The sequence below is a fragment of the Syngnathus scovelli genome, chromosome 5, assembly GCF_024217435.2.
Source record: "Syngnathus scovelli strain Florida chromosome 5, RoL_Ssco_1.2, whole genome shotgun sequence".
Taxonomy (NCBI): domain Eukaryota; kingdom Metazoa; phylum Chordata; class Actinopteri; order Syngnathiformes; family Syngnathidae; genus Syngnathus; species Syngnathus scovelli.
The window spans coordinates 10,224,328-10,252,326 of NC_090851.1; the positions used below are offsets into that span (position 1 = coordinate 10,224,328).

General features: G+C 41.5%; 4 protein-coding genes and 1 long non-coding RNA gene across 10 annotated transcripts; 2 read left to right on the forward strand and 3 right to left on the reverse strand.

Annotated features, from left to right (window-relative positions):
* Nucleotides 1-158: 158 nt before the first annotated feature.
* Nucleotides 159-794, reverse strand: LOC137840289 (uncharacterized). The gene is made up of 2 exons (XR_011086823.1): nt 695-794; nt 159-598 (listed from the first exon to the last, which is right to left on the reverse strand). It is a non-coding gene; the product is annotated as an uncharacterized lncRNA (long non-coding RNA).
* zgc:175214 (uncharacterized protein LOC557610 homolog) lies at nt 668-9,241 on the forward strand. Its single transcript, XM_049719310.2, has 6 exons — nt 668-1,804; nt 3,431-3,584; nt 4,794-4,836; nt 5,159-5,200; nt 7,296-7,378; nt 8,400-9,241. The coding sequence occupies exons 1-6, from the start codon at nt 1,780-1,782 to the stop codon at nt 8,518-8,520; spliced, it is 468 nt and encodes a 155-aa protein (XP_049575267.1). The 5' UTR covers nt 668-1,779; the 3' UTR covers nt 8,521-9,241.
* Nucleotides 7,879-22,232, reverse strand: pdcd11 (programmed cell death 11). 5 transcript variants are annotated; one of them, XM_049719298.2, is made up of 37 exons: nt 22,081-22,232; nt 21,563-21,680; nt 21,282-21,428; nt 20,448-20,612; nt 20,148-20,309; nt 19,949-20,069; nt 19,679-19,854; nt 19,432-19,539; nt 19,022-19,234; nt 18,808-18,932; nt 18,672-18,732; nt 18,389-18,535; nt 18,040-18,291; nt 17,490-17,615; nt 16,999-17,193; nt 16,686-16,856; nt 16,362-16,575; nt 16,046-16,198; nt 15,475-15,587; nt 14,799-15,301; nt 14,639-14,701; nt 14,434-14,530; nt 14,256-14,345; nt 13,876-13,978; nt 13,622-13,799; nt 13,441-13,497; nt 13,235-13,357; nt 12,994-13,116; nt 11,970-12,138; nt 11,625-11,852; nt 11,402-11,542; nt 11,080-11,330; nt 10,540-10,708; nt 10,248-10,401; nt 9,826-9,991; nt 9,477-9,694; nt 7,879-8,497 (listed from the first exon to the last, which is right to left on the reverse strand). In XM_049719298.2, exons 2-36 carry the CDS (start codon nt 21,659-21,661, stop codon nt 9,520-9,522), a joined length of 5,538 nt encoding a protein of 1,845 aa, XP_049575255.1. In that variant the 5' UTR covers nt 21,662-21,680; nt 22,081-22,232; the 3' UTR covers nt 7,879-8,497; nt 9,477-9,519. The 5 variants fall into 5 exon arrangements, with proteins under 5 accessions (XP_049575255.1, XP_049575258.1, XP_049575257.1 ...); XM_049719301.2 differs by lacking the exon at nt 7,879-8,497 and having other exon boundaries at nt 9,235-9,694; nt 11,625-11,746; nt 11,804-11,852; XM_049719300.2 differs by lacking the exon at nt 7,879-8,497 and having other exon boundaries at nt 9,235-9,694; nt 16,046-16,195.
* atp5md (ATP synthase membrane subunit k) lies at nt 22,216-23,259 on the forward strand. Of its 2 annotated transcripts, none has more exons than XM_049719311.2 (4): nt 22,216-22,346; nt 22,713-22,813; nt 22,895-22,999; nt 23,046-23,259. In XM_049719311.2, the coding sequence occupies exons 2-3, from the start codon at nt 22,727-22,729 to the stop codon at nt 22,982-22,984; spliced, it is 177 nt and encodes a 58-aa protein (XP_049575268.1). In that variant the 5' UTR covers nt 22,216-22,346; nt 22,713-22,726; the 3' UTR covers nt 22,985-22,999; nt 23,046-23,259. The 2 variants fall into 2 exon arrangements, with proteins under 2 accessions (XP_049575268.1, XP_049575269.1); XM_049719312.2 differs by having other exon boundaries at nt 23,076-23,259.
* Nucleotides 23,179-27,976, reverse strand: taf5 (TAF5 RNA polymerase II, TATA box binding protein (TBP)-associated factor). Its single transcript, XM_049719304.1, has 11 exons — nt 27,568-27,976; nt 26,712-26,943; nt 26,318-26,633; nt 25,969-26,132; nt 25,721-25,856; nt 25,502-25,622; nt 25,205-25,334; nt 24,939-25,103; nt 24,372-24,549; nt 24,082-24,259; nt 23,179-23,657 (listed from the first exon to the last, which is right to left on the reverse strand). The coding sequence occupies exons 1-11, from the start codon at nt 27,974-27,976 to the stop codon at nt 23,443-23,445; spliced, it is 2,244 nt and encodes a 747-aa protein (XP_049575261.1). The 3' UTR covers nt 23,179-23,442.
* Nucleotides 27,977-27,999: the final 23 nt, after the last annotated feature.

Genomic DNA, 27,999 nt, shown 5'->3' on the forward strand with positions numbered 1-27,999 from the left:
AGACAATAATAAACATGCTGTATTGCACCCATGAAATAAACAATGTATTTAACATGGATGCTGGATTTGAATGTTTTGGCTCTCTCAGCTAAAATAATGCGTGAGTTGAAGATGATGGTAATGCTAGAAGACAATGCAGGAGGCATAAATATAGATTGTAGAAAGCACAATGCATCACCTCAAAATAGACACGTCACTTGAATCAATACCTCACCAAGCATTGATTGTGTTTATCATTTTCTCTGACGCTACGGTTGTTCTCACTGGATTGTATCTGATAATGGCACAGAAGTGAATTTAGATCAAATAAAGCCAGCCTGAGAGAAACTCACCACTAAAAAAACAATCATAACACAATAGAAAGGGTTCTGTATGCGATCTGGTTGACGCCCACTTGGCAGAAATGACATTGTTTTGTTTGTCAGGACATCAGACATGCATGCTTGCAGCTGACCGAGGCCTCCCTTGCTTGACTTTGCTGCAAGAACCTCTTTGCTCTCCCTTTCACATACATGGGAGAGGTGTACAGACTGGACACATCAGCATGCTTGCAGGCGTCCCATTTGTCAGCGTCTGGCTCATTCTGCCTTCCTTCTGCCTGCAGATTGGAGGAGAAATGCAGAGGGAGGGCTGAGGCCGAGCAGAGTTGCGAGGCAAAACGGATGGTCACATGAGCACAGATCTGTTTACAAACCCAAGGCAGAGCAGAGCAGAGCGGAGCAGGAGACGTTGGAAGGCAGACTGCAGGCTTACTCTTAAAAGCGTTATGGACTGAAAGAGGAAGAGGAGAAGCGTGTCATGACAAAGCCAGATGGAGGTGCGAGAGACTGACTGAGACAGATACGCTCTTCGCTGACACACACCGCCTTTGTCCATTTTTGTCTTCTTCTGAAGGAGCAGATGGTTGGAGGAAGAGGATCCCCATCTCCATACAAACACACAAAACCACACATGCACTGAGTGAGGAAAAAAAAAACACTCAGCAGCAATAAGGGCAATGCCAGCTTCAGGACTACTCTGCTGTGGAGCTCTCCTCACTTTGTTTGGCCTTTGAGGGGTGCACATCTTGTGGAATACCCTCCGCAACATCAGTGGAGTGGAGGAGGAGACGGCAGAGGACATGAGAGGGGGGAGAATGAAAGCCGCCAAAATCCTCTGTTAAAAAAGCAGCTTTGGAGGGGCAAGACAAAGCAGACTAAAGCCAGATTATTACCTTCATTGATCGACGACTGTCATTGTGATCGGCGGATGACATTGGAGACGATCCTGCAGCCAAGAAAAACACAAGTCAGAGAGGGTCTTTGTCTGCTTTGAGTGTAAACAATGACTGCGCTGTTGATGATGTTATGACTGCGCATGATTCACATTTTGACGGCAACTTGCGAATAGCCCACGGTATGTGGCAAGTGACAGTCCAAACGACACAACAAGATTTCTTTGTTTTCTCTGATGACATCATTCATACTGGCATCCAGGAGCACATGAGGATTTTAGACGCGGTCCAAACTCTTGTCCCAAATATTCCAATCTTAACACCAAGTGCTTAATCCAGATTTGGGAATGCACAGACTGCTGAGCCAACAAAACCACACCTCTCAAGGATTTATGGAAATCTGAGCAAATCTGAAAAACTTAAGGCTTGTATTTGGAGGAGCTCGGCACACAGTGACTGATCCCAGGCTCCAACCACGAGTCCAAGAGTTTGGCCTCCATTCAAGCTCAGCCTTCTTCTTCTTAAAGGGTCTGAATTTATTGCTGCTGGCCCAGGAATCAAATTTCATGCAACCATTCCAATGGTGTAACGGTAAGTGAGTGCATTTCTCTGCCATCTGTTTAATACTAAAGCCTAGGCCCACCATGTATTTTGGTGTACTTACACCAAAATACACCAAAATACATGGTGGCAAATACGGGAACTAGCTTCATAGTTTACTGGCTCTGTGTGATGGATTCAACAAACCTCAAAGGCTTTAGTCTTGTGTGTGACAAAGAGCACTCAAAATAAGGTGCATTCAAGTTCATGTTCACTTCAGTCATACAGCTATGGCAGCTTTATTTATTTATTATCATCATCATTATTATTTTTTTATTATTATACTACCTCAATCTATGTGAATGTTTTGTGCCTGGTTTAGGATGTACACAATGGTTTGTGGGACACCTATCAAATGCTATATCCATCCATCCATCCATCCATCCATCCATCCATCCATCCATCCATCCATCCATCCATCCATCCATCCATCCATCCATCCATCCATCCATCCATCCATCCATCCATCCATCCATCCTAATACAAAATTGGCACCCACTTTAAGTCTTGATCCTTCATCTCCTTCATCAAGATATTTTTGTCAGTTCTATGGCACCAAATTTGTGGGTAGAGTTTGGTTAAGACAATGTTGTGTCCTCACATGACACACAAGGAAAATAATAATGGAGGAGTTTGGAAATAATCAAATAACTTTGGTTTGGACCGGGATGGTACTTTTTTTTTTTTTCAAATCCAGCATTACTAACCCTCACACGATGTTCTAGGTCAATGATCGTAAAACACATTTTAAAAAAAATAGTCTTCCTAAGAAGTGCGGAAGTTGTTTAAGATGCAAAGTGGGGACAACCCCTTATTTCATTCCATTTTTAGTTCCTGTATGGCCTGGTATCCATTTTGCCCAAGCAGTCTATCTCTCATTAAGTTTCCCTGCCCCACCCCCTTCTTTCAAATCCCCCAACCTCCAGCTCTGTCAAATTATCATACCTCCCACACAGTGCAAGCTGTACCCATTCATTGACTCTGAAGAGAGACACATGGACATTTAGAGGCTGGCAAAGAGCCTGCTTGCTGCAAATTAATAGGGTCACATGTGGCTAGTGGAAGTGAGTCTTCCGCTGCTTTTGTTTTGTCAAATGGCCCTTTGGTCACGACTTCATTCTCGTTATAAATATACTCCCCTACTCATACTTCCCATGCAACACACACGTTTCTTTTCAAACAAACACAGCCATACACTGCACTACACAACTCCTCAACCCCCAAGTGGTGTCCCACATGCACACACTTTTCTCGACTACTCTATTGAGTCTGGGGAACAGATGGTGGTGTGTCGGTCTCCGTTGGCTGTGTTTGTCTACTTCACAGCCAATTAACGGGTAGCCCAACGAGGGTTAGGGTTGCCACCACTGTGCCTCAGCCACATCTCCATGGACACATTTGCATCACCAAGTTTTTCTGACCAAACAGGAAAAGAACTCCACTTATGAGATGGCAGACACTCAGAGAGGCTTTACAGTAAACTAATTTAATATTCCAAAGTCTCTCTGAGTTTTCAGCTCCAGATATCCCTGCAATGGCCTGAATTTGATTTGATTTCAATAAATGTACATGTCACAAGCGTGATGATCTCTTTTTTTATTTTTTATTTTTTTGCAGGATGCCTGTGCGGTTTGAATTCTCTTAGCTCTGAACACGACTGCAGCATGACATCTGACATGTATCACCTGCCACTCAATGTGTACGTCATTGTGCTGGGCATCGGCCTCTTCGTCTTCATGCTCAGTCTTATCTTCTGCTGCTACCTTTTCCGGTAGGTACGAGGGATGAGGGCAGAGTTGGGCCGAGCCTGTTCTGTATACCGGGAAAGGAATCGGAGAAGGGAATATCTAAGCGAGGACTTGAGACAGCAGTGCAGTCTCGCCACATAGCCACATATTTATAGTATGTAGTCCTATTATGAACATTTTTTACTATACTTTATCCTTTAATTTGAGTATTTTTTCATTCAAAAATATCACAAAACCATCCCTAACATCAAATGTGACAGAATTTGAACCTCTGGAACAACAACAAAAATATTTTAACACCCTTACTGTCCAATCGCTAAAATAGGAAATATATGTGGTGTGTTGGTTTTGGTCTCTGGTGTTAAATTATTAATCATCTTGTGCATACATTGTACATGCAATATAAATAATAGTTAATGAATGATAAAATACAGGAAGACACTTGATTCCTAATGCCACAATACAGTTCTCACACACTAAATGTACTAAGTAAACTTAATGGAACACATAAGAAAAGAAAACTCTGGTGTATACTCCTTGAACGTTCGAGGAGTCTTCAATTTCAGTCCCGTGTGAGAGAGTGATGTCACGTATGTGCCGTGTCACGTTTTCAGCACATCGACGACGCATGTGTCCATACCATGCCACTTATAAAGCAATTAGGGAGGGAGGGAAGGATGAGTGTTTTCATGCAGTCTTTATTTTGAATCGTCAGCTGAAAAAAAACAGCACGCTGTGCTCTTAATAATGTAATCAAGCTACAATTACTCGTTAAAAAAAAACATGGACTGAAGCAAGGTATAACTACAAGCTTAAAGATAACATCCCAAAGGATTGTGTGGCTGCAGGAGGTCCCCAAATTTGATCATTCTTTATATCTTCACATTGAAATGGCCCGTGGCACTAAAAATGGGCGTCTGCCTTTATTTAGGAAAAAATGTGCGTAATGGATATAGTATGATCATTTTGAAATGATGGAAATTCAGATGAACTGTTCTGAAAACAAATTTCTATATCTTGGCAGCTTTATCTTCATAACAAGTGACATTTCCCCTAAATAGACCTAACCTGACTCAACTCAGAAAGCATATTCATCTGACACATTTGCCCCGGCGCCAATAGAAATTTCTCAAGGCCGCTTTTATGCTGAAAATCTTGACCTATGGAAATTCTTACCCCAGTACTTTTCTGTGTGGCATTTAAGTGTACATTTTGTCTTGTTTCTGTCGCAGGTTGAAACAACAAGGGACGAGGGATCAGTTCAGCTACAACGAGGTATGCCACTCACTGCACGTGTAACAGCACACTCTGAGGCAGCCTCTAAGTCCTACCACAGCATGTCAGCCTCTTTTTTCATAAAGCCGAGAAACATAACACCACCACCTTCCAGAAGAGTCCATCAGGGTCCACTCAATGCGACAATTCTGAAGCTAATTTTAGACTAGCTTTTCTATGCGTCAAACTGAGGAGTAATATGAGGTCATTCAGTTCAGGATAAATGCCTCATCTGAAGAAGTTATATCTATATATATGATAGTGCTGACATCCGAGTACGTACACTGTATGTTCATTCTTCCATTCTCATTTTTCGCTGTAGGTGGTGTTGAAGGGAGCAAGCAAGAAACTCAGCCTGCTTGGAGTAAGTCATTTTGTTTTGTGCAGCTTTTATGTACAGTGATCCCTCGCTACTTCGCGTTTCGTTTATCGCGGCTTCACTACATCGTGGATTTTTCCCCCCCAAATTAAAAAACAATTTAAAAGTCAAAATAAAACTTCTAAATTGAGGAAAGTGCGGACAGGGGGCGGGGCAATGACATACCACCTCTGCCGAACCCCTGAAGCCGACTCACCGAATCCCTAGGGTTCGATCGAACCCAGGTTAAGCACCACTGCTTTAGAAGTCCTTTTTCGCGTGTTAGCACGATCGCGAATTAGCATCTTTCCGCTAACTCGTTAGCCTGCCCAGTATTTCTTGTTGGTGACCGTACTTCGCGGATTTCACTTATCGCGGGTGGTTTTTGTCACCAATTATCCGCGATAAACGAGGGATTACTGTACATGTGATTTACATCTTCTGCATTAGGACATATTTCTAACCTCTGACCTTTTTAAACACATTTGAATACTCTAAAATATCAGTCGCTACGAGCGGTTGTACAAACAGTCGATCGTTCAAATATTTGCACCGGGCGTTTGACCTAGACGTATGTAGTGACCTTCACATGAAGAACGGCAGTTTCATGACATCGAGCAACGTAAAGCTTGTCTCGGTCATGGGGTTAGCACATTAGCAGATGCGTTTGACGCTAAATAAGATTGTGCCCAACCTCGTTTAACGAAACACAACCAACTTTGTTACTGTGCGGGTATTGATACGCCTCAGAGCTTTTTAGTCTCAGTTTGAAGCGATAGAGTTCGTTATGTAGTTAGACATGTAACTGTAACTTGTTGCAGGATGCTTTTGTCGTCCTCCAACCTCGCTAGACTAGCAGGAAGCGAGATTTAAAAGTTTTCTTTTATAAGCTGCAACAACTGGCATTCGCACATTGTTAAAGTCTGTAACTGTAATGGAAAGTTAAGTTGCACCAACAGTTCCAACAAAAGTAAAACGCTATACCGGAAATTCCTACCACTTTTCATGCAAAGGATCATGGGGGTGTAGAAATAATGTGGATAGTAAATAGTTCAACCACCACCAGAGTGAGAGAAATATAAATGTTTGTTTTCCAGGAAATGGTGGAAAATAGTTACGCTTTGAAATCCACCTTTTCTGATATTTTTGTCTGGTGGCTTGCTGTGAGATATTTTAAATATGGAATTTGTGCCTTGGCTCAAGGCACTGGTGTCAAACTCAAGGCCCGGGGGCCAGATACATAATTTTATGTGGCCCGCGATGACAAATTATGCATCAAATTAGAATTGCAAATTGTCTTCACTTTTAATGATATCTTTGTTATTTTAAATATTTGACCAGTTTTTACTCGTCTGATTTGAAAACGAGTTGTCAGTTTGTTTTGTAGCTTTTACTGTATATACAGTAATATGAGGTGCTCATACATTTATGTGGGTAGACAGTCATAATGCCCCTTTGAAAGAAGCTATGACTACAACGCGGCTCGCAAAAAAAAAAAGAGTTTGACACCCGTGGCTCAAAGGTTGGCAAGGACTGCATAAAATGCAGCCCATGTTTCTGCCTGATTTAATAAGCCAGGTTGAGCTATTTATAGTCTAACATACTGAAGGAGTTCAATCCTCACGTCATTAAGATGCAACACACATTTATTGGCCATGTCCTCGAAATCTCTTTCGTCTATGATAAGTGCTTCCCGATCTTCCAGTGGCCGAATTTAGTATTGCTAAGAATAACTGTGCTTATTATAGACGTGTCATACAGTAGGAGCTACATTTCTCTGTCTGCTGTCTTATAAATGACTTCTTGTAAAATTATCAAAGGTAGATGGAAGGGGAAGTTCAGTTTTTGAGAATCCAAAATAGACACAGCTATGTTAAGATTCAAGATTTTTATTTTATTGGTTTATTTATTAATTTTATTTAAGAACAATTAATAAACAACACCTGGTTTTATGCGCTGAAACATGGGTACATTGAACATCTGGCAATTTACAAGTCTTTTCTTTTTATTGTTTGGGTGATTGACAAAATCTAGGCCTGTCATGAATTACACAAACACGATGACCTATGGCCTCATCTCATTGTGATTCTGGTTTTGGCAGCAAACCTGTGCCGTGTGTCTGGAAGAATTCAGGACCAGAGATGAACTGGGAGTGTGCCCGTGCTCACATGCATTTCACAAGAAGTGAGTGTCTGGAAACAAACAACACTATCTAATACTTGTGGAATTTAAAACTGTGTTAAAGTTGATTGTGTTAATATAAATCCAGTAGAAATTGCAAGGAAAAACTATAATCATCCTTAGAAATAGCAGATCTTTTAGATTTTATAGTGTACCTAAAAACGTAAAAAGTGTATTCTCATAATGCAGAAATACAGAATGGGGGGAAAAATGTTTGTTAGGAAATGAAGTACCACAAAATAAGATAAATGCTATTAGCCAGTTAACCTTTGGCTCTAGCTACTTTGCCAGTTTTTTTTTTCTATGTACGAAAGAACTCACATTCTACAATAACAAGAGCCAGGTACAAAGTGGGAAGTATTCTCAGCCCTGGAGTTCTATGGCACCTACCAGCACTCTTTTAGTCCAGTGCTTTAATGAACGTGGATCATTTTGCCCATAATGAAGATGCATTTGCATTTAAATTGCAAATACAGCCGTGGGAAAAAAATAAGAGCGCACACTTGTTTAATCAACTTTCAGTTCATTATGAATGCTGAGTACAACTAAAGGTGCATTTGTTTGGACTTCAATCAAATAAAAACAGCACCTAAAATATGAATTCAAGAGCTGATCGAGACATTTCCCAAAACGTTTTGCTTGATAATGACTGAAATTAGATCATAAGTTCTCATATAGGCAAAACAGACATTTTCAGCATTCCATGTTTTCTTTTGTGTCGATTACTCACCTGACACACTTTCAGTGGCACCAGTCATCATAGACATTGAAGAAGTTCAAGAAATCACGGTGGTCTCAATGTTTCCCGTGGCTGTGTATTATTTTAAAGAAAGATCTGGGCCCAGATAATATTATAATTGCTTTTTTAAAATTTCTTCTTTATTCATGGGGGCAGACAAGGCACCAATAGCCACCTACAAGCTCCATGAAGGCCTACATTTAAATGTATCATTTTGTGTGCACTGTTCAAAATGAATATAGTTTTTCCTCAGCCCTATTCTAAAAACAGTTTCCATGCTTTCAGGTGCCTGCTCAAGTGGCTGGAGATCCGCAGCGTGTGCCCAATGTGCAACAAACCCATCTTGCGGCTCCACACAGATGCCCCACAGGGTGCTGAAGGACCTATGGAGCCAGAGGAGGTGTGAGCTTGGAACAGATGAAACCAAACTTCTCTTAGAAAAGAAAACCCCAAAACATCCATTTAAAATACGACGAGAGATGATCATCTCGCAGGCAATGACGTTTATGATCCCAAGTGGCTGTGTTGCCGCTGACCTTTGAGCAATATTCTTAGGTGGGAATTGGATGTTGACGGAAGCAAACTTGATTTGGTAGGGTCAGGAGATAGGGAGAGGATGTATAAAAAAGACATTTTCATTACATTGGTCCTCGCTTAGCTTCCATATTGCACTGCTCAGCAACAGCCCGACTGGAGAGGAGGCACCAGAACTGCAGCACTGCTGGGCTGGACGCAACATAGCTACAGAAGCAGTACTGAGCAGGAGCAGTACTGATACCTCTACCATCTCAGGGGTGTAACCAATCCAGCCAGCACAAACCACGTCAGTCACATAGTAACCCACATGCATCTTACAATCAATACTGCCACTGTGTACGGTAGGAGAAATAATCAAGCAGTCAAGCGGTAGCCACGCCCACAGGATGACATCACAACTTCTGGATGACATCACGACCAGCATAAAGGATTTAAGTAGGCAGTTTTTTTTTTCTGATTGTGTACCAGGAACTTTCCTTTTAAAAGACGGTAGACAACTAGCGTGTATGTATTGTATGTAAATGTGTCCCAATATATATTGTTATTTTGTATTTGTTGCTTTTAAATAAAATGTCATGTAATGTATTGTATTGATAGTATATTTATTGAGTCATGGCAATGCTCTACATGATTTATTACGCATCAAAATAAAAACTCATCCAGGGAATGGAATCAAATAAGTCAGTTAAATTCCTAATTCTGGTTGATCCAATTAGATTTATAGAGGAATACATACACTGTATAAAAGTTGTCTTCAAGTTTCAAGAAACCATTTCGACAGTAAAAAAGTCAACTCTTAATTAAGAATCTGTTTGCATTTTGTACCTGCAAGCACGGAGTCCACATGCAAATATACAATCTGCAAGATTCACGAGCTGGCAGCTACACTGCCTTTGCCTTCCACAAACTCCACAGCCTTTTCTTTGACAGCCTGGATGCTTTGTGGTGTGCCGTGCTTCTTCTCGTACTCCATGTAGCGTTTGAAGAAGAACTTGATTTTCTTCACAGACACACTTAGATGGATCACACGATCAAAGAGGGCCCTGTGTGATAAATTAGAAAAATATGATTATAAACATGCAATAAGCTTTCTTAACTTGTTCAGAAATCAAGAAAAGAACTGATTGAAATGTTTAGCTAGCTCATAAACAAGTAAAACAAAACTTGGCCTTACCGGACTTCCTTCTGTGATCCGTGTTTGACCATGAGGTCGATGAAAACAGACCAGAGATCTGTGCGTTTCGGGTAGCTTGTCAGGACTTTGTCAAACATTGCAAAACCCTTTTCCGTGTTTCCGTAACGAAACTCTAGTTGAGCAAACTTGGCGATGACATCCACACCTGGGCACAAATCACAATGTTTATAAATTGGTCTCGATAGCTGGAGGGGGGAAAAACACTCAAAATAGGCATACCTACGCAAGCTAATAAAAACGACACAATAAGCTGTATAAATATGAAGACTGAGAAAAGTACTAATTAAACAAGATTGTATTATTGTGGCTGTAGTTTGCATTAGTGTAGTAACACACTGCACGTTTTTCTGCCTTAGGTACCAAACACATGAAAAGACCACAGAGCATTGTGATATACTCACTTTCTTTGGATGGTAGACTTTTAAGCGCCCTTTGCAGGAGTGCACCGGCAGCATCACTCTGGCCTTGTTGAAGCAGAAAGGCACCATAGCTGAGCCACACCGCTTTGTCTTGACGAAAACGCTTCACCATTGACTTATACAAGTTCTCTGCCTCCTGACCAAAATATGGCGAGAGACACAGACAATGTTTAGCTCATGCAACAAAAATCTTTTAACTTACTTGTCTTGTTTTATTGAATTGCTGTTAGTTCCGACATATTTGTTGTCCAAATTATTAGCAGGTAGTTAATACCTTGATCTTGTCAGATTTGGTGTAGATGTCTGCCAGCTGCTGATAGACGGGCATGGGCTCACAGAACTGGAGGGCTCGCTCAAAAACTTTCTTGAGGCTATCCTGGGTGCCATATAAATTTTCCAAGTTGAGCAAGGCCACCCATACGTTCAGCTTCTCTTGCTCCTCTCTGGAGATAAAAATAGTACTTTTAAAATTTAAAAACAACCACTGAAAATTGACTTGAACTGTACATCTTCACACCTGAATCAAGACATAGCTAGTTTTTGTTTTAATTAAAAGCCAAAAAATGTTAATTTCTGACAAAGACACTAACAACAAAGGCAACGACAAGCATAGTGAAGTTGTAAACTTAGACTGAGTCAAGTAGAGTTAAAGAGGCAACAAAAGGAGGTTATGTAAAGTGGTGAATATGAATACAAGCTGAAATACAGAATTACATACGAGAGCGTCCCATATAAATGCAAGCAATGAAATGTATTTTCTTTCCATTGCCAAAGGGGGGAAAAAAAGGTCTTTATCGGCAAGATTTAATCTTACCTGAAAGAAATGGTTTTAAGCGCCCTCTCTGCCACAGCTCGCGCCTGCTCGATCTGGGTGGCCTGCAGGTGGTGAGCCATGTACTGAAGCCAGAGAATGGAACTGTTGGGAGAGGCCAAGAGTAGACGCTCAAACGCTCCCGCATCCTGGGGCCTGAGCTGAGGGTCCATCAACTCAATCTCCCGTTGCGTCAAGGCTTTCTCCGCCAACTTTTTCTCCAGCGCCAGCTCACGTCGAGTTTTCTTCTGAGACTGACGGGGAAAGAAGTCGTGAGACAAACGGTGGGAGTCGCAACAGCAAACAACGCAAACAGTTGGTGTACCTTGCTGCTTTCATCTTGGTCTTCTTCATCACTTGAGTCTACATGCTTGTTTGCTGTGGCAGGCTTCAATGAGCTCAAGCCAAGATCCCAGGAGAACTCTGCTGCAACCTGCAGTCTGATAGGACCTGAGGAACTTGAGACCTGACGAGACATTTAGTTATGAGTGCATGCATGCATGATTAAATGGGACTGAAATAAAAACAATGTGGATGCTTTCCCTTACATTCACAGCAGCAGATCGGGTGTCTTTGTCTTCCTGATCCTCTTCCTCTCGAAAGTACACCTCAACCCCACTGTCGTTGTCTATAAGGTTTGTTGTTTTCTCCGTCTTCTCCGTCTTCTCCGTCTTCTTCGTCTTCTCCGTCTTCTCAGTCTTCTCCATCTTCTCCGTCTTCTTCTTCTTCTTCTTCTTCTTCTTCTTCTTCTTCGGGGCTTCCGACTCATTTTTGGTCTGGTAATGTAAAAAAGGTTAAGGTAGCCGAGTATGCATCACAGTTTTTGTTAACAGAAAACACAAAAGATAAATGCCCAGACTCTATACTGAACTCTTTTCCAACTACTTTGTTACCTCTTCACTTTCTGACAGTGGGCGTTTCTTTTTCCTTTCAAGGTTGTACTTGTTCTTATCCTCTCCCTGGAGACGTAGCGGCAGATGGAGGGATTCCGGAAGGATGTCTGGCTTCCCAGTGTCCATAGTGAGCAGGGACAGGTCAACTAACTTTTCCTTTCTGTCAATGCTGAAGTACAAGAACAGAGAGGGCTGCAGTGTTACATCTTGCACAAGCCAGTGTGCACAAAGAGCCAAACTAAGGCAATATGTTTGCTGCAGCAATTCTCACAGTCCCATCAAACCCAATTTATTGTCATTTCACTATCTGCTACAAGAAACACTCACTGCAAATGCATGTGATAAATGTAGCCATTTTGTTTTTATACCGCTTATTCTCAATACGATCATGAGCGAGAGGCGATAAAAGATGACTGACTGGGTAATAGGTGTGGTGCACCTTGGACTGGTCGCCAGCCAGTCATAGCACACATATTTGAGTATTCATCATCACATTCACACCTAAATGTAATCTAGAATCTTCCTTCAATAAACCCAACGTGCATGTTTTTGGAGTCCACATAAAAACGGGGAACCCAACGTGCATGTTTTTGGAGTCCACATAAGAACGGGGACAAAATACAAACACCAAACAAAACAACTGGAGCAATAACTGACAAGTATTCTACTTTTGGTCACAATACGATAAACCATTTTAAATTAAAAAGAAAAACTTTTCAGTCGGTCGAGGCGAAAGTTTCTAATCCTCCACTGGCATCAAGACAATCAGGTAACAGAGATTTTAGGTGCCAGTCTGAGCTCTACGGTTCTTGGTTGCTGTTTTTGTAAAATACATTTTTCCCAAAAATGAGGTTTATACTACAGAGCGACGTGCTTTGTCTTCGTGATTTTTTTACTCTTAACAATTATAGTCGGAAAAATATGATAACTACATGACATTTATAAATGCAAATGTTCCATTTGGATTAAGTGTCAGAGGTTTTATTGGCAAACGAACTGTCGCAGTGTTTATGTTGCGGTTTACCTGACAATTTTTGTGGTGAGCAGGGTGCTGGGTGGCAGATGATTACAGAGGATCTTATGGTTGTTAACAAAGTACTTGGAGGACCGCTGAAGCTCAGCTCTCCCAATAATATTGTTTGACAACCTTGGAAGAAGTAAAAAGACATCATTCACTTCGGGTTTTCAGTGAGCCATGACACGACGTTTCTCATGCTAGTCCTGGAGTTGTCGATGCAAATATATTCACAAACACGGTTGATTACCTTAGAAAGACCCCTTGCTCGCTGATAGACTTGACATAGCCTCTAATTAACTGGCCTTCTTGTAGATTGTCTAAGGATAAAATCTCTGAGTCTTTTGCTGGCTTGGCCGTTTGTGGGTTCAACCTGGAGAAGAGGAACATCAACAGCAGCACTAAAGTTACAAGTTCCAGACCAGCATTTTCGAGTGTATCTGTCAGATATCATACCTTGATGGTCGAAGCGATAGCTGCCACTTGCCATTTTCACTGCCCAGAAGGTAACACCTGAGATAAAAGGATAGTCCTGACTGAATAATGAAATCACTAAACTTGTGTATCTTGCAGCAAAACACAGAGAGTGGGGAAACAACTTTGTTTCGTATTGTAGTCGGTTGTTGCATTCACTGACCTCAGCAGCTGATCCTTGCTAAATGCAGCCAACGGGTTGGGCTTATATGCATCAGCGAGGTCAGTGATGGCCACAGTTCCCGTGCAACCAAATGGGAGTTTGACCACAAGGCCGAGGTGTGGAGGCATACTTGTCACCATTCCCCAAGTGATACCGCCTGGCTCTAGTTCATAAATGCCTACAAAACAAACAGCAGTTCTTCAGCCTTTATTCATCATACAGCATGTCGGATTGATTAATCGGGTGCATCCTACCTGTGAGTGACAGTGACAGTCGTTGAGGCTTGAGACTCACTTTGACCACTTTAGCCTGAACAGCCTGGCCAAGCTTGTACATTTTTTCAAGGCGACTGGAATCCTCAAATATGACAAATGAAGCAATATTAGGGCAGAGTACTCATGCGTAGTTTTTGTCACATTTCCTTTGTATAACATCACAAATTATCTCTTCATAATAGAACACTTGGTTTCATTAGATGATTTTCCTTTCATTGACTGGACGTATTATCTATCAAGTGGAACTTTCAAAACTGGAAGAATATGTTTAAGGCTTTCAGCACCACCTGTTGCTGAGGCATGCACTTGACAGGATGTAAATGCACGTTCCATTGCACAATAGTGATAGAATAACTTACTTTCAGATCAGTAATCATAGCCAGCAGTTCCACTGACCCCGAAACAAAAGGACCAGAGGTGACCTCCAAACTCTTGCTCTCTTGATGAAACTGCAGACAATCGCAAACCCATTCACATATCTCATCTCAGCTTTGCAGTAAGAGTATGTGTTTGATGCAAAACTGTAACCTAGCCCACCTTTGAAACAAAACAGGTAATTTCCTGTCCAACCTTGAGACTACGCAAGTTCTCTTCAGCTGTATACGACTCGACCTCCAATTTACCATCCAGTTTGCTATTTGTGTTGTGGCAACATGTGAAAGACAGGAAAGGCAAATACAAAATAAAATGTGCGTTCGACCAATTATGCTGCTTTCCAATGAGTAATGAATCAGTTACTTACCTGGGTATTAGTGTGAGCTCAGGGCAGGTGTATTTTAATCTTGGATGGGAAATGGGCAATAATCTAAAGAAAACAAACAACAGATTATTTAAAGTTCCAAAAAGAGACTTCGAAGAAAGAAAACTTAAATAATGAGGAAGACAACATAAGCAGCAGTCACCCGGTACTGTTGACTTCTCGTCCTCCAATGACCCTGCCGGTGACCTCACTGCCCACTTTGACCGAAGACGTGGGGAAGGATCCTGGCGACACTTCTGCAGCCTCCATCACCTGAGACACATGCACATAGCCCGTGCTTCCATCCTTGAGTGCAACCTGAACGCTGGTAGGCTTTATTGTCCGTATTTTGCCCTGCAAAATTTCTCCAAATTTGTAACCAGTGTCAGCGTTCATCTGGTTTGAAACTGGTTTGCCCAGTCCTTTGTTTCGGGATCGCTTCCATGACAATAGAGGGAGCCCTTGCAGTTGCTCGCAGCTGGGTTGGACAACCTCAACGTCTAAAATCATTCCTTCTAACAGCTTCTCCGACGCTGTTAGGTTGACCTCATTGAAGTGGCTCTGTGTTTGAATAAAAGTCAGCTGAGCAGTGTCGTCCACTGAGATGATGGCTAGGTCTTTGTCAATGTGCTGCAAAATTGCAGAATGCTTGCTCCCTTCTGTCAGCTGTAAATACAAGGGTGGGTACACACAAACAGTGATTATGACAGGTCCAAATCAAAACACTCCAGTATGCAAGGCAGTACAGTCTTCTGGAATACAGAAAACTGAAAATACACCCAGACTTTGTTTTTCAGTACAGTATAATAGGTAAATTAATGTAAGACAAAGTAATTTACCATTTTCTTTTTGGTAACCAACTTGGAAAGGAGGGAGACATGGACAGTAGTGGCCCGGATGTCAACATAAAGGACAACTGCAGTAACCTTCTGTCCTGGGGTCAACTGTATGCCTGTAAGAAAGCAACATAAAAGTGTACATGATCTTACCGTTTCTTTGCAGTATTCAATATTTTAAATCATTTTATTTTGAAATACAAGAATTGAAAACATGAAGCATCTTCACCTCGCCACTGTGCTGATGTTTTGATTTCATTAAATGATGTGTGATTGACTTATTATGTGAAGCAGCCGTGTCACTTGTTTGCATGGCATGCTATGAATGGTCTTCCTCATATTCAATTATCAATATAATTTTACTTTTTTTTTCTTGGTTTATTAATGTGCTCAGAAATGCACTTTGCACTCCCATCCATCCACCCATCCATCCAACCACCTATCCATCCATCCACCCAATCCATTCCATCCATCCCCTAATCTATATACTATACAGTATTTTGTCTGAAGCTTGGCAAGAAGGATTTAGCACAGGATACCGACTCTTGACTTGACTTAGATCATGAAAACATACCCATCACATGGTGCTTGTTGGCCTGTATGGTGGCACCGACCAACTCATCTGACTTGAAATTGGCGCCTTTGTCATCCTTCTCTGTGTCAAAAACCAACTTCAGCCTCTGGCCAACAGACAGAGCAGCTAGCTGCTGATAAGGCTCCTTGGCTTCTGAGGAAAGAATGTTTTGATATTTAAAACAGACTTGAAATTAAGTAGCAGATCAAAACAACGGAACAGAAGTTAATAAAGGTTTATTTGCTTTCAAATGAAAGGTCAGCCCTTGATTTGTCTTACATGGCTTTGTCAAGTTTATCGAGACAAAACGTCCCACCTTTTGTTGCAATCATTTCGGTCACAGCTCGTCTCTCTTGCACAGCGTGAATCAGTCTGGTTAGGGCAGATCCCTCCGGCATAGTGACCTCAGAAATTTGCAGTGTGACCAGGAATCGCTTCTTCTCCTCATACAAATTAGTCACCTTAGCAATTACTGTCTGGCCCACTTGGAAGGTGGTCGCTATATTATCAATGAACTTATCAGAAATGGCCTAGAAGTGAGCAGACAGGAAAATGAATCAGTTGGCACAAAAGAGATGGTCGTTGAAGAGAGAAAAAGAAAACGCCAAACATTTACTGCTGATGACAAAGCATCACTCACAGACTTTGGTGCTAGGCCAACAAGACCGTAGGGGAACTCAACAAAGACACCATAGGCAATGATGTTCTTGACCCAGCCAATCATCTGCATTCCAACTGTGATCTCTGAGAAATCCTTAGGAGCCTCTCCTTCCTCCAGTGACCAGATCACCATTGGCTTCTTGGTGACAATCTAAGAGAGAAACTTAAGGAAAACAAAGACCATTTCTGGCACACTAAAAAAGGCCAGGAAAAGAAATCAGCACAATCTACAAAAAATATAAATCAAAGTCAAGATGAGAGTATATTCTTAATTCCAATAATAACTAGGATACAATTTGTTTCGTGTTCTGCTGAAAGCAGACGAGGTCTGAAACGGTGTCTCCCTCTTGCAGGGTCTCCCGCAGCAAAGAGCAGTTAGACACGTGATCCGAGAGGTGCAAGGTGGGTAGGAGGGCACGGACATCATCGGGAAGAATGGACACTTCCAGACTACTGATTGACTTCTTAAGCACTTTGGCCTCCAGCCTCTGCAACAGAGACATTGGGCAAAAACTATTGAGCAGGAAGTAGCACTGTTACTATCCATTACTTCGGTAACTGATTTGATTTCTAATTTTACCATATTTATTTGACCGATTAACCACATTCCGCCTTAACGGCACAAATAGCATCTAAATCCGACAACCAACAGCCACATTGCAATAGTGTAGAACTGCAGTATATATGCAAATGTAGTAAAAACCTATTCAGTTTTATTTGAAGTAATTCAGAGTTAGACTGATAAATTGCTACATCTCGAGTAGCTATTTTGTCTTGAACATACCTTCCCCACTTCACGGTGAAATTGGGCGTTTCCTGTTTCTTCTGTCTCCCGCTCCATCGCACGCTTAAGGGAGAGAATTAACTTTTCTTTCGCTGGATCACACTGTAGTACCCTAGTCTTCAACACCTTTCAAAAAGGAGACATAAGCATTTTTTTCATGAATAAAAAACAGTCAACAACGCTCATCCTGCTGGGCTGAGAGAGGCTTTCATTTGATTGACAACTAGTAAGCTGCCGGTTCCTCTTTCACTTTACTCGGCAGGCACTGTTTGCAGCAGGTGGCTTTCTTTTAACTAGTGGAAGCAGAGCTCAGAATGTGAAAAACAAGCGAGTGGCCATGGTTTAGAACTAACGAATGCATTCTATTGTACGGACGGACGGACACAGCAATTTTCCCGGAAAAATAAGTTATTTGGATATCTATTGAAATATCTGCACCGTCAGATTTTCATATGTCTCCTTATATTCAAAAGAAAAAAGATCATGTATTTGCTTGCTGAAATGTAGCAGGATATCAGCTCATGTATAGAGTCAGAGCTTAAGATCTTACCTGACCAACATAGAAGACTTCCTCAGGGTTGAGGATTACTTCAGAGCTGAGTTCTTTGGCTGGGACCAGGCCCTTTACATTGTTGTAGAACCGAACGATGCAGCCAAAGTTTTTGACACTGACAATGTAACCGTGAGACACTCGTCCAGGACGAGCGTCACTGTAGCTAAGGAATAAGGGCAGGGAGCTGGTTATGAGGGTCTTCTTTCGGGTCAAAAACAGCTTTTGGCTGTTTACGTCCACTGACAGCACCTGAGGACAGAAAGAGCAGAAACAAAACAAAGAGGGCTTGAAAGATGATCCGATTAACAGGAGGTGTTCTTGATTTTGATTTGAAAGATGGACTGACCCGACATTTGATTTTCATGCCCTCTGCGTACATCTTCTCGGGGTTCTTTAAGACGATGTCTGATAGGTGGTTATGAGGCACCAGTCCACGAATACGGTTCGACACGTGCACCACCATGCCGTGATTCAGCATAACAGAGACTTTGCCCTTTAAGGGAGAGAGACATGGAAGACTTGGTTTAGACAAAACAAAACAAAAATCAACCCGTGCATACTTTTTAGGATTCCTACATTTTGTAGATAACTTCCATAACAGAGTAAATTTCTGGAGTCTAAGCACCTACCTGTACAATCTGACCAGGCTTTAGATCATGGTATCGAAAGAAGGGTTTTTCTATCACAGTCCTGAAAATCAGTTGAAATCAGTTGGACACTGACTGAAAAGAAGGCAAGATGCAGAAGACAAAAACTTTCACATACCTGCGTAGAGTAGCATAGTGAATTTGCTCCATGGGGCTGAAGTCAACTATCCTGCAAGTATGTTTAGGTTTGGCCAGTATTTTGTTCACATGTGATGGGTCCTTGTACTCCTTCAGATTGTTCCTCTATCAAGACAAACAACAAATTGCATGAGGCAACCTCAGATGAGTTTTTTCCAGGCCAAATATGCATTTGAATCATTCATGCTACTCACATGTACAAATGCGACAGTTTTGTCAGGGAGTTCCAAAAAAGCTCCGGACATGTGGTGCATTGAGATTATTTTGCAGTCCTGCACCACCTCTCCGATGCGATCGCCACAAGCAGGGATGGTATTGATTCGGGATTCAGGCTGAACTAGGTAGCCACGCAAGCTTAATCCTACCAAACGGGTGGATGGGTCCATGTACAGCACACGGGCCAGAACCTAAACGAATGATGCAAAAATACACAACAACAAATAAAGACACTTTAATTTAACCTAATTTGACAACAACACTAAGAGGATGCCACTAGGTGAGATAACAGTGGGAATTTCGCCGAGAAATAAAAATTGCTTGGTTGCAAAAAGTATTTGTATATTAGTATTTGTGTATTAGATTTGATCACAAATAAAACCATCACCTTGCTTCCCTCACTGTAACTGTCAACCATCTCTTGCTCCATGTGAAGGATGTCTACCTGACCACTGAAGGAGGACAGGAACCCCAAGAGAAGTCCGTGTTTGGTCACCTGCAACACAGGCTTGATTTTAGCATTGTCAAGAGTTAATGTGGCATCATAAGTTGTCGTGAAATTGTGTATACATTGGAGTATAATTTGAACAGAATTTTGACAGCATAGCGTAAGAAGGCATGAGAACTACCCCTACCTCTTTGACTGTTGCTTTAACAAGAAGTCCCGGAAGAAGATTAGTCAAGGTCCATCCTTGTTTGGATTCAGCAAGAGCTTGGCGAACAGCCAAGGGGTTGGCGGCGAGTTGCAGCAAACGTCCATCGTTCTTCACTTCTTTTATTTGACAAGTTATATACTGGCCCACTTTGAGCTCTGAAAAGGCAAGGGAAAAAAATATAGTCATTCTGGTGATTTTATAAAAAGGCTTGCAAGAGAAAGAGAGAGAATAAATTCAGATTTGCGATACCGTTGTTACTGTTCTGTTTATCTGTGTCAGCTTTCTTGGGAAGGAAGGCTTTGGTTCCCTTGATACCAACATCAATTATGCAGCCGTGATCTTCAAGACTCTCAACACATCCACTCAACACCTGAGACAACAAAGAGCGACAATTGTTGAGAGGTGAGGAAAGAATTTTATGGTTAAAAGGTGCTGACTTCTGACTTACCATGCCAACTTTCATAGAATTTGACGTGAGCGCCTTGTTGACGAGCTTTGGATTGATGGAGAGCTGGATGCTTGCCGCACCTCCTTTGGTGGTCTCCAATTTAGCAACCACACATCTCACCACCATGCCCGGATGGAAGAGGTGTGGCAAAGCACAAATATCCTGTCAAAAATAAAAAACACAACAGCACGTCAGACTATGTCACTTAAACCATAGAGCAGATTCCAACTGTGCATTTTCTGCACAGTATTTTACGTTGTTGGAAAAGCTAAACCGGTCACAAGAAAACTGAACACCCACCTCAACGTCGATTGAATTCAGTTGCTCAGTGAGCAGCTTGGTGTACGAGTCAGAGATGTTCTTGATGCTGAGAAAGCCTTGCAGACCACAAGGTAGACCGACGGTCACCTCAAAGTCTGAAACATCTTTCACGCAGCCCAGCATTAACGTGCCTTCCTTTAGATGCTGTGAAGAAATAACACACTTTTAAATATATTTTCATTATGGTGAAACCATATAATCATCACTAGGGATGAAACGGTATGCCCAAAATAACTATGTACCCTGGTTTTGAGTTGTTCTTTGGGGCAATACAGTGAAAGACCAAAATGAAAAATGAACAGCGTACATTTTTTTCTTCCTCAAAGATAAATACAACAGATTTTCTTCTTTCAAGGAAATTGAAGATACAAATGTGCAAAGATGACCAGCCTTAATATAATGAAATGAAAACAACACCAGCATTACTTTTACTCCAAATGAGGAGTTAGAAATTGCTTTTTAAATGTCATTGGAAATTGGGGTGAGCTGAACTGTATATGTTTACAGAGAAGGTGTGCTGCAAGAACACGAGGCAGTTACATTTCGTGGCCCCAAGATAATATGTTCTGTGTGAGAAACTTTAATATTCGCACCATCATATTAAATCACCCATGCATTTTTTTATGGCTACTCTTCAGAAACAGTGGCAAGATTTCAAAGGCCACATAAATGACTTAAAGGTTCTAATTGGGCCGCAGGCATTCAGTTGGACAGCTGTGAGCTATATTAGCAAATGCTCTAAAATTCCTTATAATTTTTCAATGCATATTTCCTTATTGTAATGAGAGTGGCTTTCCTTAATTGTGTTTTTACCTTGGAATGTAGTATTTCCACACACTTTGCAGCTGCATTGAGCTTCAGGTCATCTTCATTCGTCCCAACAGTCTTTTGCTTCTTGACTTTCTTGTTGGCATCTTTGGACGCCACCTTCCTTTTCTTAGGCTCTGCTTTTTCGTTGGACTGCAGTAAAGAAACAAACTACTTTGAGAATAGAAAAACAGTAAAGAATCAGCTTGAAATGTGAGAGTACAGAGGTTTTTGAGTATTTTGCACAGCATGCCCAATTTGGATAGAAGAAAGGAGATCAGCCATACCTTGAAAAGGTTATCCACCTCAACCGGCAAGGCTGTTTTACTTTCACTAGCCTTCCCAGGTGTCCCACCTCGAGGGAAGTCATCCTCCGCTGATGCCATGTCTTATTTTTACAGGTTTCTACAAAACAAATTGAGTACAGCATAATGAAATTTGCAACTCAAAACCTGGTTGATTGGTGTCTCTTTTTTCCGTTTAAAATGAGAATGCAATTGCATGTGCGAGATACAAATGTGAACAATTGAAATAACACGGGATGTAAACAATGGCCATTACGATAATAACAGGTTTATTACAATGAATGAGGTACTTGTAAACACTTCTACGGGTTTGATCACACTACGAAGCTGAAAGGTCTGACGAATGGTCTACACGTGGAAAATATAAACGAGTACTAGATTGAACATTTGAAGTGAACAGAGTAGCTAACATCTTTACCCGAGAATTTAACTGTCTTCCTGAATGTGGTCACGAGAAGATTGCTTAAAGTAAAGAGCCTTTGAAAGATTTAAAAACTCACATGCTGTTCGGCACGCCATTACCACGACCCGGAAGAAGATTTTAATTGGGCGGATCATAGCGTGGCGAATCACAAACGCGTACAAGTTGTTGACATTTCATTTGGCCATTCAGTGATCGTAATTGGTGACCGTCGTCATTTTAGACCAATAGTGACAAAGAACACAACAACTCTAAGTAGGCGGGACTTCCTTTCAATTCTAGCATCGAGGCCTCCGTTGAAGGACACAGTCTTCTCGCAATCTTATCAAGGGTCTTCTGCTCAAAGTAAGTTTACATTTTGATTTTATGGTTGCTTGTCATTTTAACTGCATGAATGTCATCACATTCTACTCGCGTAATTTAAAAGATCACGTTTTGGGTGCCGTAATACATTCGCTCGCTAACGATAATGTTGTGTAGACGGCTCACGGTTAGCTTGGTATGCTCATAAGCGTGAGAGTGAACATCCCGTCAATGTCAGGCTGAATGAACTGTGGTTGCAATCCTTCGCTCACAAGAAAAAACTCAGAGAAGTGCAACAATTCCTGGTTTTGACACCAGTATAATTGAGCTGACATGCTAATAATGCTATAGTTGCATATAGGTGCTAGAATGAATAATAGAACTTCCAATCCGATCTTTGTGATATAGGTTCACAAACCATCATGGGAGGTCATGACGCAGGAACGGCGCACCAGTTCACTGGGTTTGCTAAGTACTTCAATGCATACACCATGGTCGGCAGGAGAAATGTAAGTAACCAAATCCATTGCCTGTTATGCATTCACATTTTAATATACTGTATACATTTGCTTTATGAATTACTTTCATAGTGCGTTTTGGCCACATATGCCACCCTAGCAGCAATCGGCCTCTTCTTTAAATTGAAGCCCAAGAAACAAGCCGCAGTCACTGGGAAGTAAAATGGGTATAAATAAGTAAGTACCTCTTGACTAATTGTACTAAAACACACTTTTGCATTAGTCAACTGTATTATGCTTGTGTCCTTTACAGATGTACAATTGATTTATGTCTGCTGGGAGTGGAGTAGGCAGCTGGATGTGCTTGGAATATAATGTCTGCTTGGTTTCCTTATGTTATCAATAAAGACCATTGATGCCGAAAACATAAAAACAATTTTTATTTACATGTTTATCTATAAAAACACTATAATACAAAAGTGGCATCCACATGTTGAGCTGTGCGCCTAATTATTTCTAACTTAGTCATCCGTTACAATGGCACCGTATTAGGACAATGTATTTAGGTCCGACATCACGGTCAAATTTAAGAATTGACGAATATCAAACATTTATCATCGGAGCTTGTCACACTGTCCAAAAATATCAAAATTATTTCAAGCTAAATTCAGTTGAAAGTCTTATGGATTATAGCCGCCTGCTGCCAAGAGCAGATTTCTGCGAGTGAAGTGAAGGTGAAGGACCGGTGAGGATTTAGTTGTGTAGCAGCCAAGCAGAAGCTCCTGTGAGTTATCCTGTAAATGAACGTGTCCAGTCGTTGCGGTGAAGTCGTCCGTCTCCAAATCATCGAATGCTTTCGTGGCATTCCACAGGCGAACTGTGTTATCCATAGAGCCTGGGAGACACAAGATTCATGTATACATTATAAATATACAGTGTAGAAATTATCCATCCCTGAAAAGGGAGTTGAACGCAAAATTATCACATTTATGCATTTTCTTAAATTTATTATACACATCTCTTGATTGAAAATTAAGCATGCACTGCTCTGTATATTTCTGTCACGCATGCAAAAAGCGATGTCAGCGTGAAATCAGTGCAAAGACAGTGTTGCACCTCTTGACCTCTATTTGTTGTTTTGTTTTTACTTTGGAAAACAGCAATCAACATTTTGGCCTGTTTTCTGACATGTTATGGACCAAACAGTAATCAAATAATTTGTATGTTTTCTGCATTATCAATTTCAAAGAATGCCCTGTCTTTTAATCTGATTCATCCATTCATTGCCAACATAATCGACATATTTATTGACTACGCACCAGAGGCAAGAATTTCACCATCCCTGCTGAATTTGAGAGAGTAGATGGTATCTGTATGGCCTTTGAGCTCTCCAATCATGAGTCCGTGACCAATGTCCCAAAGAAGAACTCTGCCGTCAGTAGCCCCCGAAGCCAAAAACTTCCCGTTGGGAGAGAATGTCAGAGCATGGATTGGACCCTACAAAATGCGGTACGACGTTAGACTTGTCTTCGGCAACACAGATTTAAAAGACACAATACATCAAACACACGTTCAGAAAAGTAAGAGTTTAAAAAAAAAAAAAAACTACCTTGTGACCAGTGAAGATGCGAACACAGTTTCCATTCAGGACATCCCACAGGCGGATCGTACGATCAGAAGAACCCGTGGCCACATAATTGGAGTTGGGATGGAAGCGGGTGCAAGTGATGTCCGCCAGGTGACCAGCAAACATCCGCAGAGGTTGATAATGATCTGTAACCCACAGACTGAAGAGGGACATATTAGATGTGATAGATGATTTCTTTGGCAATGTTTTGGAAAAGTGAAATCGAGAGACCCTTTCTCATATGGAAAACAATAACAAACCGATTACACTGTTGTTTCTTAATGCGAATTAAACTCGCTGGTCAAACTTTTGAATATTTGCCAGGGGTGTAAGAAGAAAATTTGGCAAAATTGTTCCACTCTGTTGTGAATGAAAGCGCTCCTTTAAATTACAAAAATACTTAAAATAATAAAAACAAAATCCGATAAACTCAAATTATCAATAAATTTCATTAATTACCCAGTCTGAGAGTGGATCTCCTTCAAGGTGTCACACAAACATGATTGATCTTCAAAATTGGTGAGGCAAACAAGTGTCCACAATTCTTACCGGGCAACTCTGTCATGTCCCCCGGAGACAAAATAGTAGCCATGAGGAGAAAACTGGGTGTCCCACACAGGGTAGTTGTGGCCTTTGTAGCCCACCAGGCAGGTGAAGGTTTGGAGACTCCACAGCCTCACTGTGCCATCTTCAGAACTCGACAGCAGGTAGTTCCTAAACGCGCACCTCAGTCGTCATTACACGGATCATATAGTGCTCGTGTCTTTTGTGCCAAAGCAGATCATTCAGGAGGGCATGGGATCTGTGCTTTTTACCTGTCTGGGCTGAAGCTGATACCATAAACAGGACCACTGTGCCCGTACAGGAGCTTGGACTCGCTCGCTGTCTTTTCATCCATGATCCTCTCTAGTACATCATCTGACTCTTTATCAATCAGGTTTAAGTCTTTGGCAAGAGAAACAATGCCAAATTAGCTCCATTGCACAAAATACTTTGCCTCATGATGAAACTTTGGCCCGCAATACAACTGTTAGGCAAACTATTGGCCCTGGGCCAATCTTACGTAGTTTCCAACCGTTTTTTTGCCAACTGCTATTGTTTACTCACTGTACCTGCGGCAGACTTGACTTTGCGTAGTTTTTTCGGAGTGACACTCCACACTCTGACTGAGGAGTCAGCGAAGCCTCCTGCAATTAAACTGGAGTCATCCGTGAAGTCTACAGCAGTTAAACCCTGCAGGAATCATTGAGGAATAAATCAGGATACAACAATTGAGTTTATATTTATCGGACTTCAACACCGACTGAAAAGTGAGTAGAAGAAATTCAGACCTGGTATGCATTGAGAAAAGAGTAGAAGCAAACAGAAGGGAGGTTATCTGGTCCCAGTCGGATCCTCTTGGTGGCCTCCTTCATGTACATGATTTTGTCCAATTTGTCCGAGTCTTTTAGTTCCGGAAGAGGTATCCTGAGAAACACAGTGCACTTTCCAGCGAAATTCAGGAGGCTTGCATTGACGCTCAAAATAGTTTCAATAAAGTGAATCTTTTCTAAAACAATGACAAAGGAATCTACTATACCTTGTTTGTGATGGTGCATTGGGATCCTGCTTCTTGCTCTTGGAGCCCATGCTGTCCTTTTTAGGTTTCTTCTTCTTGGGTTTGCCCTCCTCGTTCTCTGCTTCCTCATCCTCATCATCGAGCGGCAGTTCGATTTCCGGTTCCTTAAGCAAGCCATAAAAAACCTGGAAGGAGGTGAATAAAAAAAATCAGTTGGCAGCCTGTTACAACAGGTCTACTAATTAATTAGTACTTTTCAGACAAATTGAATTGTATTCAGTATGTGTGTTACTCGCTTATAGACAGACTACTGACTTAGAGAAAACAATTTTAATTCTTATCTTTTAGGCTTTATGAACAACATGCCAACCTTTGCCTTATTGGCCTCTCTCTTGCCCTCTCCAGCCAAACTACCAGACATGGCATCGATCTGGCTCTTGCTTCGTGGCATGCCATCAAAGATGTCAATGTAGAGGTGCTCTTGGATGATATTCCAGATCTGGTTGTTCTGGCGCTCTTGCAGGTGCCTCTTGAGCAATTGGTAGGAGTCCCGAGAGATGCGCAGGACAAACTTGCTGGTGCGAAAGTCGAGCAAAGTCTCGTTGCCTCTCATGTGCTCCCTTTTTGTCAAACCTGACAAGACTTGAAGGTCATCTCTGTAATAACATTCTTGATCCCCGCTAAACCTGAGATGGATAGGCAGCAGGTTATTAAAATGGCAAGCGCAATAGGAAAATCAAACAAATAATGACAAGGAAACTCACTTTTCAAAAAACGCCTTGGCTTCATTCTCATGGTTGTTGTATACCAGTTCCAGGTACATGTGCACAAAGAGTGGGTAGAAAACCTGGGATAGTTCTGCTCGATGACAGTCCAAAACTGTCTCTATAAACTTTTTTAAGCCGCTGTAATAAACCTCATAGAGAGTTGGGTCTCCCTGTTGGCTGTAAGCAGATAAAACTACACTCACATCTGGTTGGTCCTCTGCAGGTGGAGCTGAAACACAAGTTAGTATTCAATATTAGCATATAATATATAGTATAATAAAAACGCCTGCAGTCACTGGCAAATCAACTGGACTACAAATCGAAATATTTAGGAAGTGAGCAACTCTAATCGAAGTAGAAATTAACTTTCTTTCATTCAAATTTATAGTTCATTTGCCTTCGTTCGTCCATGAGTCTAATTTCAAAGTCCAACACATTCAAGCATAGTATTTATTGTAAAACAGATGAATTTGTTGGTTGTGTTTGTTGAAAAACATATGGGAAAAGCACCCTTGAAAAAAATAATCGCATATTAAATCCCAAAATGGGGTTGGTGCTAAATTAGATTATTTTTCGAAATCGTCTACCCCGAGTTTTTGTCCATTCGCACACATCTAATGGGCTGTACGAAGGGAAAAAATGTTAGGTATTATTGGCTATAGTACACCTCAAATGAATGGGACATAATATCCTCTGTGTCGAACTAAATGAATGCACAGAAATCAAAATGGGTATGAGGGGTACTAATTATAATTACAAAAATAGTACGTGTAAAATCACACACGTTAGTGTTTCGTAAAATGGAAATCACAAAACAAAACAAAATCTTCGTGTGCAAAGTTGTATCACGCACCTTTGACTGGCGCTTGAGTTTCGGAAGAGGATGTCACTCGGCTCAGTAGAGAGTTGGCATCCAGAGCTCCTTCTTCCACCGTTCCTGATGCACCCCCAGAAACCGAGGACGTATCACCAGCCTTGGAATCGAAAAAATCCTGCGGTAATCCAGCTTCTCGACGCAAAATGTCGACAGACTCGGACAGTTGGTTCTTTTTAAGGAATTGCAGAATTGCCAGCAGCGTCTGCTTCTCTTCCAGGGTTCCTGTTGCGGCTTTGTTACTTCCAACCGAAGCACCGGACCCTGGGGACGCAGAAAGTACCCTTCCATCATTTGCGTTGTTGTTTACGACGGCATCAACGGGTGGTTCCGTTTTAATGTCCTTTATTTCAACAGCGTCGGCCATACCGCCTTGTACGGCCGCCATTTTCGAAATGAACTGCGCATGCG